This window comes from Sitophilus oryzae, unplaced genomic scaffold, assembly GCF_002938485.1.
Source record: "Sitophilus oryzae breed Bouriz unplaced genomic scaffold, Soryzae_2.0 scaffold_1521_pilon_pilon, whole genome shotgun sequence".
In the NCBI taxonomy this organism is placed as follows: Eukaryota; Metazoa; Arthropoda; class Insecta; order Coleoptera; family Curculionidae; genus Sitophilus; species Sitophilus oryzae.
In genome coordinates this window covers 809,948-821,214 of record NW_022146194.1, presented here as the reverse complement: position 1 = coordinate 821,214, position 11,267 = coordinate 809,948, and the positions used below count along the sequence as shown (strand labels likewise).

Genomic DNA, 11,267 nt, shown 5'->3' with positions numbered 1-11,267 from the left:
ATTTCTAGATTAGTTTACTAGATGGCAGCACTGAAATTAATTATAGAATTCTACAAACTTCAGATTTTAATTTTTATGACAAGATGGCGTCTATAGATTAAAATTTGAATTTAAAATTTATTTAAATATATCTCACCTTTTCATCTATTTTACATAATATCTAGTTAGTTTATGATAAACTGTGATAAGTGTTTTTGTTTTATCTAATATTAAGTAAACCACTTTAATATAAATAAGTGATTTTTTTTTGTTTAATATAAATAAAATAAAATTTGTCAAATACATATGACTAAAAATAATCAGCCTTGTGATGTTTTCTAGGTGTATTATTATGTTTAATTACTGATGGGAGTTCAGATTAAAAATTATAACGATAATGAAAACATCCTAGTTAAATTTATTTTTCTGATTATTTTTCATAATGTTTACGCAATCTGTTGTAAGAAAGTTTGTTGAAAAATCGTTACTTAAAAATAACAATAAATTGTTGAAATTTTTGTGTTATTCAACCAGTTCAAATAATTTTGTACGTCCTGTGTACTATGATGCGAAGAAATTTGAAGATAAAGTTGCCATACAGGATGATATTGGACGGCATACCTTCAGTGATATTTATCAAAAAGCCACAACACTTTCTAAAAATATATCGTCAGCTTTAAACCAAAAAACTGGTGAAAGAGTTTTATTTCTTTGTCCTAACGATGTGAGCTACGTGATTACATTATGGGCAATATGGATGTCTGGGCAAATAGGTAAGAATTAAAAAAAAACGTCGTCTTAGTAAGCATAGAATTAAAATTTTATTTAATATTTTGTCTAATTAATATACTAATAATATTTTTAGCTGTACCTTTAAGTCCCTTACATCCAGATAGTCTACTCCTTTACTATACAAACGATACAAACAGCGCTCTTATAGTGAGTTCTTCGAATTTTCAACCGCAAATGGAACATCTGGCAACAGCGAGTAAAGTACCGCTTTATGTACTTCCCCAAACCATAACAGAACCATCCAAGTTAAAAAGTAACGTAGAAATAAACGAAGACATTATTCCTAATACAAACGAAGCTATGATTTTATATACAAGTGGAACAACAGGAAGTCCAAAAGGTAAGATAACATCAGAGAAAAATAAATTTTACTCATCACATATCAACATATTTTTTAGGCGTTGTTCTTACCCATAAAAACCTACGAGTTCAGGTCGAAACCCTTACTTCAGCCTGGAAATGGACCTCCAATGACGTCATCCTACACACACTTCCTCTACACCACGTCCACGGTACTATAAACGCCCTGTTCTGCCCTCTATACGTCGGCGCAACAACTATAATGCTCCCCAAGTTCAATCCTACCAAAATATGGAACTATTTCTTGCAAAACAAGGAAAAAATCACAGTTTTCATGGCTGTACCAACAATCTATTCAAAACTAATTGACGAATACGAGAATAATATTAAAAATAAACAAAAAGATGTAAGAAAAGTGCTTGAAAATGATGTTAGGTTGATGGTAAGCGGTTCAGCACCGTTGCCAGCTCCCGTACATACCAAATGGTTTGAACTTTCAGGCCACAAACTCCTGGAAAGGTACGGTATGACTGAAATAGGAATGTGTTTATCGAATTTGTATGATTCCGATCGAAGTCCTGGCTTTGTGGGAGTTCCTTTACCTTCAGTAAGTGTTGCTCTAGCTGACCAAAACGACGGTACAGTAATTTTACAGTGTTCTAACCAAAATGGAAGCTTGGTTTACGAAAAAAACGGTTCAGGAGATGTAACTGGTGAGCTCTTAGTAAAAGGAGACAGTGTTTTTAAGGAATACTTCGGTAAACCTGAAGCGACACGAAAAGAATTCATTAACGGCTGGTTCAAGACCGGTGATTTAGCACAGTTCGTCGAAAAAGACCAAAAGTTTCGAATTCTAGGCAGAAAAAGCGTGGACATAATCAAATCAGGCGGTTACAAGATCAGTGCCTTACAAATCGAGACTCTCCTTTTGGAGCACGAAAGAATTAAAGAATGCGCGGTTCTCGGAGTGCCCGATGACGTCTACGGTGAAAGGGTGGGGGTAATCGTGGTTCCGCAGACTGGAGGGGGTAGTGAGTTTGATTTGGAGGGTTTGAGGGGTTGGGCCGGTGGTAAAATGCCCAGGTATTGGGTGCCTAGCGTTTTGAGGGTTGTTGAAGAGATACCGAAGAATGCGATGGGAAAGGTTAATAAGAAGGAACTAATAAAGGTGTTTTTTGATTAAGATTTCGTGGTTTTATTTGTCTGTCCAGGTGTGGATGGCCAGCCAAAAAATTAATAAAGTAAAAATTCAAACTTGCAGATAGAAATCACTGTCCCAGTTTACAAAATCACAATCGCAGCAAAATCGCAACAAAATCGCAAATCACAGCTATAGTAATACTGGTTGCCTAAATTGACCAACCAAACCAAACAGACGCATGTTTCCTATGAGAGCCAATCGCAGGTTGCGATTGCGATTCAAAAATCGCTGCGATTCAATCGCAGTTTCTGATTTCCTGCTCATCTCTACATTCTACCCTTTGGTGGGCTGGGACTGGAACTCTGAGTAGGAGGACTGTTGTTAATTATTAATGTTACACTTCAATCCATATACGTACGTCTGTTATGCCAGGTCCAGACCAAAACGACAAAAAGTAAACACGATTTGGAGACAAAAACAGGACAAACTAAATAGACAAAAAATAGGGAATTCTGACAAAACAAACTTGAGACAAATTGTCCACACCGCAAGGACACAAGTACAACAAAGTGAAAAGATTAGTTGTTGTGAATGAGTTTTATTAACCATGTGTGATTTAACTGGTCTCCTACTGTTGGCAGCACAGGCCATCCACACTGCGCCGACAACTTGTCGCAAAATATACGAACAAAACATAGACACTTTGATCTTTACCGACTCGAGACGGGACATTAAAAAGTCTCCGAATTTTGAAACAAAACAAAAAGGAGACGAAAATGTCGAAGAAATGTCGCAATTTTGTCGTAAAACATGAATGTTTCTGTGTTGTTGTTCTGTCTGCTTGGTCTGGACTCGGAATTAGTTTACTATTTAATTTACACAAGTCGACATTACGTCATTATTACATACTCTACAAAAACGGAATAAAAACAGAAATAGCAACCAGTTTAGTAAATTTCCTTTTTGATATCTTTGTTAAACGATTTTACTGCTTTCGGTAGTTGGTTGTTTGATTTTTATGATTCGGTCGTAAAAGATAAAAACGGCCATAAAGCTGTACGAACGATTCGACTCTATTTTGGAGTGTATTTTTGCTTTATGGACGTTCAGAAATAAACTAATTTTTATAGGGCATAAGCCGAAATTTTCATGCAATATGTTAGTTTCAACAAAGAAAAAGCTTTTCAGAGTATAAGAGTAGTCTCACAATGCAGTTGTTTAGTTAGGGAGCACTAAAAAGTTGCGAGATCTTAAGTAAAACCAAGTCAGTGTCTATGGAGGTATCTCTATTCAACATTTTTCCAACACAAATTTTTTAAATTTTTTAAGAAAAAATTCCTGCATGCAGGTTGCATTCACCAATTAATAGAATGCTTAAATGGTCCTGATTTTATCTAGTCTGGGTTTTTTTGTTATGTTAAAGACAATGTTTACAAAACTCGACACTCGACCAACTATTGTCGACAACATGAGAGAAATTATTGTAGCTGCTTTTCGAGGTAGAACTCCACATATGCCTTTTAAAATAAAAAGATCCTTTTGAAAAGACAATCATTTTATGCAGTTAACAGGAAAGGAAGCATTTTGAGCATTTGATTTCATCTAGCTAATTTTTTTGGTCACATAATTATAGGTTTATATCTAGTTTTAATTCTGAAATAATTAAAATATGTTTTGAACGTGTATCTTTATATTATCGTTGAGTATTTTATTCTACATCCTTTAATTTTTGTTAAATTAACGTTAAACGTAATTAAGGTATGACACCCCCCCCCTAGTTTTATTCAAATAATAAATATCTACTGACACAAAATCGTAAAAATTAAAATATCTAGGAAAATCTTTGTCTCAGGGGTAGGCAACCTTAATAATATTTTGAAGATATATAAATTCCCCATTAAACGAAATAATATACAGTACGTCTGTCCGTTCTATAGCTACGGGGTATCCGTGAGAGGGGAAACGATATTCTCTCGATGTTTTTCGTAAAAATTAGACGACGCGTCTCATCAATAAAAATTCGACAAATTTTCAAATGGCCAATAAAATGAGTGGGCAGAGCGATTTGCGGTGACGTACTCGTCAAGTCGACGAATAAAATATATTGTTGTTTATTTAAATGTTTTTTGCCAGTAGACGTACTATACTGGTTGTTCCATTTAAAATAAAGGAGTACAGTTCGTCTGCTGGATCTGTGTCTATGAAAGGAATGCGGACAAAAAACATTTAAATAAACAGCAATATATTTTATACGTCGACTTGACGAGTACATCACCGCAAATCGCTCCGCCCACTCATTTTATTGGCTACTTGCAAATTTGTCGAATTTTTATTGATGGGACGCGTCGTCTAATTTTTTACGAAAAACATCGAGAGAATATCGTTTCCCCTCTTACGGATACCCCGTAGCCACAGAACGAACAGACGTACTGTAACTTGCTTTTAAACGTGACTAATGTTCCATATTAATTTTGTCTCACCGTGCATAACTTTTCGGGTAAAATTTCAATTTGGTTTAACATACAATGGTTACCGTAATTAAATATCAGGCTATATAACAAGGTCAACTAAAATTTAGGTAGCTGTTATCTAAATTTAAAATTTACTCTTCATTTTCACAAAATATGAAATATGTCAAAATCCTTAGATTTTCGGTATATAATTCTTTAATAAAATTCACCTTTATTTTTTTCCTAGAATCCGAAAATCAATTAATATATAGGGTGTTCCATTAGAAAACACACACCTTTGATGTGTAACTTTATTGGGTGACACCCTGTCGAACACTCTATATTTTTATAAAATGCTTTCAGTTAATCTACATATGCTGCCAAAATTTCATTTAGATATAAACTACCGTTCTCCTTGGAGCTTCCGCGGCGTATGAGAGGTGCTACCCTGTATTTATATGTTTATTTTTTCTATAGGTTTATGGAACTAAAAAATAAAATTCAAATGAAAAGTGGAATGCTCATAGTTATATCTTTATTTTACTTATAATCTCCTCATCTACAATAATAATTGTTCTGTACAATTTTCTTATCATTATAATACACAACTTCTGATCAATTTATTTAAAGACAGTAGACAATGTTTCTCTTGAAATGGAATTTCCTACTAACAAATTCTATTATTTCTCTTTCAGAGTCGTTTGCAAACAAAACTTTTTTTTCTCTATTTCATTGTCGTCAGTATAATCGTTGATAGAAACTATCTAGCTAAGTGTAATACGTTTATTTTGTTTACATTTTTAATATTATTGTTACAACTATTAGGCTTAGTGCTAAAAGCTCAACGTTTAATTTTTCTTTTATTATATTACAAAAAATAAATAATCTTTTTTTTTTATATAAGCAAAAGCCATTAGAGCTGAAATTTCTTTTAAATACTATATGAGATAAATAAAGTTTTCTAAGATCTACTTAAGTCTTATATAATTTGGCAATAATTATAGGTCGTTTTGATTTAATATAATTTTTTTTAATAAAATAGAATCGAATATAAAATTATTAAGTTCTTGACCAGCAAGACTGTTGATATGCTTTTTAATTTAAAATACTAGACACAGTTTATTTTTTTGGGTATTTGTTGAAATTATTTTTTATCTTGTACTGTAACTGAATCAATTTGTTTTTAAATAATCAAAATGTTTATATAAAAAAAAGTATTGTAATTTATAAAAAAAAAACAAAAAATATATGGCACACTGTTTTTTCACTGTATAAATAATATTCAATTTAGATACATCAAAAAGCAAATGGACATAGTATATCGTTATTCTTGTTCTATAAATATATGTTTTCTTTAATCCGAATATGTCAAAAATGACGTTTCAAACAATGCATAATCAAGCATTTTTTTAAAATTTATTCTGCTGCTTTCAAACCTAATATCGATAAATCAAAAGTATCGATATTTTACAAGTCCTAACTAAAACAAAAATATCGATACTTAAAAATATCGATATTTTCCCCATTCTTAATAAACTAAGCTAGTCAAAATATCGATATTTAAAAAATCGATAATTTTGCCCATCTCTGTCAAATAAAAGAAGAGTGGTTTCCAGATCATATTGAAAATAATGTAAATGAAACTTTTCTCCAGCCTTAAAAAACTACCCGCCCCAAAATATCGATACTTATACCCCAGTCCTAATAAACTCAAACTAAAATGTCGATACTTTTTCTCATTCTTAATAAATAACAGAGTCAAAATATCGATATTTAAAAAAAAACGATACTTTTACCCATCTCTAACAAATAAACAAAACGAGAGCGTAATTTTTCTTGATTATGCACGGTTTTTTTCCTCATCCTAAGCCTCCTATAGGTTCTAAAAAACGGTTTATTTAGCGGGAAAGAATATTTTGGGTACGACAAAGTTGTGTAGGTATGGTGCCCTTTTGCCGAGGTTCATCAGGAGTTGCCTGTTGCGATTGGCGCCTTCTTTGGCCTTTTTCCTGGCTATTTCCAGCAGCAGTCTGTTTCGCAGGACGTCCAGGGAGTTGACGATGGAGAGGGAGCCACCAGCGTCGCCGATGCGGTTCGATTGTTTTTTCGGTCTGATGTACTGGTTCAGGGTGTCCAGTCTTGGGTCCTTCTGAAAAGAAAGCAGTTAAAATAATTTAATGGATTTTTACTGTTGTGGTTAGGGATGTACTATTCTGTCCAAGTATCGATATCATGTAAAAAGTTTCGATACTTTTGCCCATCCCTATCAAATTTAAAAAATGTGATAGTGTGTGTTTTTACCTTAGTGTTTTATTTTTTAATATTTAACTTCAACTAGTTAAGTCTTTTATTCTCTTTATTTAAGTTCCTTTTATTTTAAAAGTTTGTTTTTAAAATAAATATAGACTATTAAGAATGACGTTTGTTAAAAAAGAGACATTTATTTGAATTTAGTTCGTAAAATTTAGATCAACCCTCTAAATATAAATATTTTATTTTATTCCTAAAATATAAGGGCTAACTTTAAGACCAGGGTATTTTTTAACATTTACCCTCTATTAATTCTACATGAGTTTCAGAATACTTTTTTGCCTCACAAATTACATTTTCTCCGCCAAAAAATAATTTATCATTGTAGTTTTCTAAAATATTGTCTTATTCTCTTTTTTTGGATTTTGTATATTAGATGAAAAACACGAGAATTTCAATAATATCCATATTTTGTAACAATATATCTATATGCAACATTTTGCTTTGTTTTGGTTTTTAGTGTTTTAAGTAGCAACTATAAACTGAAAAAATTGATATTCTGGCATAAAACTATATAAGTAACTTTTGGATTTGTTTGAATCTACATATACCATACCATAATTTATCGATATATGATTTTCACTTTATCTTGATATAAAAATCATATACTAAAGGCTGGCAAAGGTTAGTCTTGGGTCGAGATTTCCGTATGTAAGAAGAGTATAATGCGTTTATAATGTACTGAACAAAGAGAGGACAGTAAACACGTTGCCAAACGTAAGAAATAAACGTGGAAGGAGAGAAGACTAGAAAACTAAGAGACGTGGAAGGGGATATAGCAGATTTGTCGCAGTTGACCGGTCGACCCAATCAATACCTCTGTCAGTACTTAAAGTTCTAGGGAAAGGTGTACGTCATGCGTTCAGCTTCACGATTTAATTACGTCTCGTGATACTTGATTTGTTTACTTATTAACGAGTCGTTGTAATTTTCCCTATAGCTTGAATTTTTTTAAGTGCAAGCTAGAAACACTTACATTTTTGGTAAAAATAATTGGAAAGGTTCGATAGTGGTCGCGCTATTACAACTCTGAATTCAAAAATCGATATCTCAAAATCTATTAGAAATAATAGATTGTAGTTTTTTCAAGAACTTTGTTAATATTTCTGCTGTATTTTTTTCGTAGACAGTATGTGAAAATCTTTATCAATAAAAAAATTACACGATTGCTGAAAATTGCTATGCTCTAAAAGTAAATGGATGGATTGTTTACAATTTTTGAATGGAAAAAAAAACCTTATCGAATTTTTATTATGTAAACATATTGTAAAATATCCCATCTTGAAAATAAAAAAAAGTTTCAATATCTAAGGTGGTTCTTGAGTTATGGCCTGTTATGTGTTAAAAAGTTGAGTTTTTAAATTATCGCGACACCCTAACGACATCCTTATAATTCCATTTCAGATGCTCAGAAACATTACAAACCTAATGATTTTATCTAGTTATATCTTGAAAAAAAAATATTTTAAAAAGGTTGTGATAGGGAAAGGCGTATCGGCCACGCCGCAACAGCCACCGTCGCGCGTCGCGTCGGTCGGTCGCATTTCTCTCACTCCGACTTAATAAGATGCGATTTACTTCCACACATGTAAATGCCGACCCAAAAGTAACAGTTGCCAGCACGGTATAAGGTCTCTATTAAATAAAAACATTTATTTATTTTAACTGGTAGTATATTTAGTATTCCAGAAACAACCCCTTTCTTGGCAAAAAATACTGTTAAAAAATTTTTTTTTCTTATTTTTTTTTAAATAGTTGCCCCTATTATATTTCAAAAAAATCAATAAAATGAAAAATATACGAAATAATATACATGTACTGATTTCTTTCGAAAATCGACAACTATAAAATTATGATCCGTTCCCCGACACAAACTGTACTTTGTGAGACAGGAAATTGTAGAGAGAAACAAGCCTTATAACATAGGATACAACATTTTAATGAACAGTGCTTTCCATAAAATCAATAAAATGAAAAATATACGAAATAATATACATGTACTGATTTCTTTCGAAAATCGACAATTATGAAACTATGAACCCTTCCCGAACACAAGCGGTACATTGTGAGACAGGAAATTGTAGAGAGAAACAAGCCCTATAATATAGAATACAACATTTTAATAAACATTGCTCTCCATAAAATCAATAAAATGAAAAATATACGAAATAATATGCATATGCAAATAATATTTCTTTCGAAAATCGACAACTATGAAACTATTATGAGACACCCTGTATGAAAACAACATAATACACCTTGAATCGATAAGTAAGTACATGCCTACTATAAATCCATTAATCTTTTTAGTATTACTTTCATTTATTACACTTGTATAAACAAAACAAAATGATGCATGTTAAAAATGTAATTCTTTAAACAAATACATTTGTGTCCTTAATGATGCTTCAATAAACACACAGGGGACAATGTAAACAAGCTTATCTGATAGCTACCTCCAGGGTTTATACAGGGACGCCTAAAATAATACTGAAATTGAATATTCCTGTCACGGAATTTTGTTATTTTACCTTTTAAATTGTTTAGTGTTCTTTCTATCTAAAACAGTATGTTTCCAACTACCAAATTACCAACTACCAAAGTAAGTTTTTAAGGAAAAAAATAAATTAAAACACACTTTTTCTTTTCAAATATTTATTATTTGTTTATTTTTTCCTCTTTATTTGCGTTTCTAATTAAAAAACACAATAACATACAAATTAATACTGTTTCGAACGTTTTACAATAATTTAGCGTGACTAGAATACTCCTATATAGCTCAATAAATAATTTACAATAATTATAATACTCTGTTATCACTAGTTTTTTGTAGATTTTAAGTTGCTCTCCATCCCTACTATCTAATAGATAAGTCGTCAAGTCTTTGAATTCTCTGTGATAAATAAATAAAAATAAGTTAGCGTTTGTGAGTATAGCAACTTTGTAATGGGCAGGAATACAAGGAAGTCTATAAAACTGTATAATTTTAGTTATATCTTTGCATTCATTATTTGAGAACTTTTATACTTATAAGAAGTGGATCATATATTAACATATTGTGTTTTGAAACCTATCCCATCACTATTAAATTCAAAACTTAATAGTTTATCAATGATTTTTGAACAAATTTAAGGTGTCTTGTTGAGGAGTTCTTCTATGAGGGCTCTGACTTTGAGTTTTCTTTGTTTGAGCTTTTCCCTGTCGAAGGCGTCTCTCAAAACGCTGACGGGGGCGTTGACTGACAGTCTTGTGATGCCATAGCCGTTGTTTCTCTTGTTTCTGAGCTTTCTGAGTACACCGTTCTGGAAAAGATGAAAAGAATATATTTATTTATCTATACAACCACATACATACATTGTATAGATTAAATTGTGTCTCTTAATGTTTATAAAGTAAAAAAAAGTTTACATGAGTGTTATTAAGGTAGTTACATTTAGACATTTAAAAAAAAAATTATTCCTAACAACGTACAGAGGAGTATTTTAATCAGCATTGTTTCGTAGCTACAGGGAGTCTTATTTTTTTTTCGATTTATTGTAGATTCCTTCCAAGTGTTTTAAATGATTCGAATGAAATTTTGAAAGTCAAACTACATATTTTAATGCAAAAAAAGTGTCGAGAAATTTACCAGGGACGTGCATATAGGTTATCACAAAAATATTTTCTAAAAAAACATGTGCGCCGCTGACTCCTTCTCTCTTGTTACCAAAATTGTGTAGTCCGTTTAATGCCGATTAGAAGTTGTATATATTTTGTAGATTTCGATCTCCTTCGATGCTGAGATCGATATTTTTAAAATATCGATATCTTTGAAAATATGAATAGACAATAAAAAATACAGAAAACTATTTTGACTATATCATCGATATCGATATTTTGAAAATATCGATATTGAGAGTTTAAAAACATCGATATCGATGCCCGTGAAAAAATGCGTCGTTGCCAACTCGTCCCAAATTTCCCCGTTCCCACGTTGCCAACTCATCCGAAATTTCCCCAACTACACTCACCTGACTATCGTCTTTTATTTTTTTTTATTTAGTTTCTTTTATTTTAAAATTTCATTTTAATATAAATATACACTATTAAAAATGAGGCTTAAAATAATCTTGTTAATCGGCCTATACAATTTTGCTAACAAAAAAAAAGTCATTGGCGTACATGTTTTTTTAAAAAACTATTTTAGTTATGAACCATTCCACTTTTTTAGAATTAAAATATAAAAACTATGTCGCTTTTATAGTAACTTTTATCCTCAAAATTTCATTCAAATCGCTAAAAGCGCTTAGAAGAAA

General features: G+C 31.6%; 2 protein-coding genes across 4 annotated transcripts in view; one reads left to right on the top strand and one right to left on the bottom strand.

Moving 5' to 3' along the window:
- Positions 1 to 328: 328 nt before the first annotated feature.
- Positions 329 to 2,256, top strand: LOC115878746 (malonate--CoA ligase ACSF3, mitochondrial-like). Its single transcript, XM_030895332.1, has 3 exons — positions 329 to 752; positions 845 to 1,111; positions 1,170 to 2,256. Exons 1-3 carry the CDS (start codon positions 422 to 424, stop codon positions 2,252 to 2,254), a joined length of 1,683 nt encoding a protein of 560 aa, XP_030751192.1. The 5' UTR covers positions 329 to 421; the 3' UTR covers positions 2,255 to 2,256.
- Positions 2,257 to 5,872: 3,616 nt separating this feature from the next.
- LOC115878750 overlaps positions 5,873 to 11,267 on the bottom strand; it is a 67,512-nt gene continuing 62,117 nt past the window's right edge. For 2 of the 3 annotated variants that reach the window (XM_030895337.1, XM_030895338.1), the window contains exon 3: positions 5,873 to 6,811. In XM_030895337.1, coding sequence (XP_030751197.1) covers positions 6,557 to 6,811 — 255 coding nt within the window. In that variant the 3' untranslated portion in view covers positions 5,873 to 6,556. Of the gene's footprint in view, positions 6,812 to 9,651; positions 10,275 to 11,267 lie in introns of those variants that run through there. The other variant, XM_030895339.1, reaches the window with a different exon arrangement.

Coding starts and splice junctions, on each gene's coding strand:
- LOC115878746 (XM_030895332.1), top strand. CDS start 422: ATGTTTACGCAATCTGTTGTAAGAAAGTTTGTTGAAAAATCGTTACTT. Junction 753..844: donor ATGGATGTCTGGGCAAATAG/GTAAGAATTAAA, acceptor TAATATTTTTAG/CTGTACCTTTAAGTCCCTTA. Junction 1,112..1,169: donor AACAACAGGAAGTCCAAAAG/GTAAGATAACAT, acceptor CATATTTTTTAG/GCGTTGTTCTTACCCATAAA.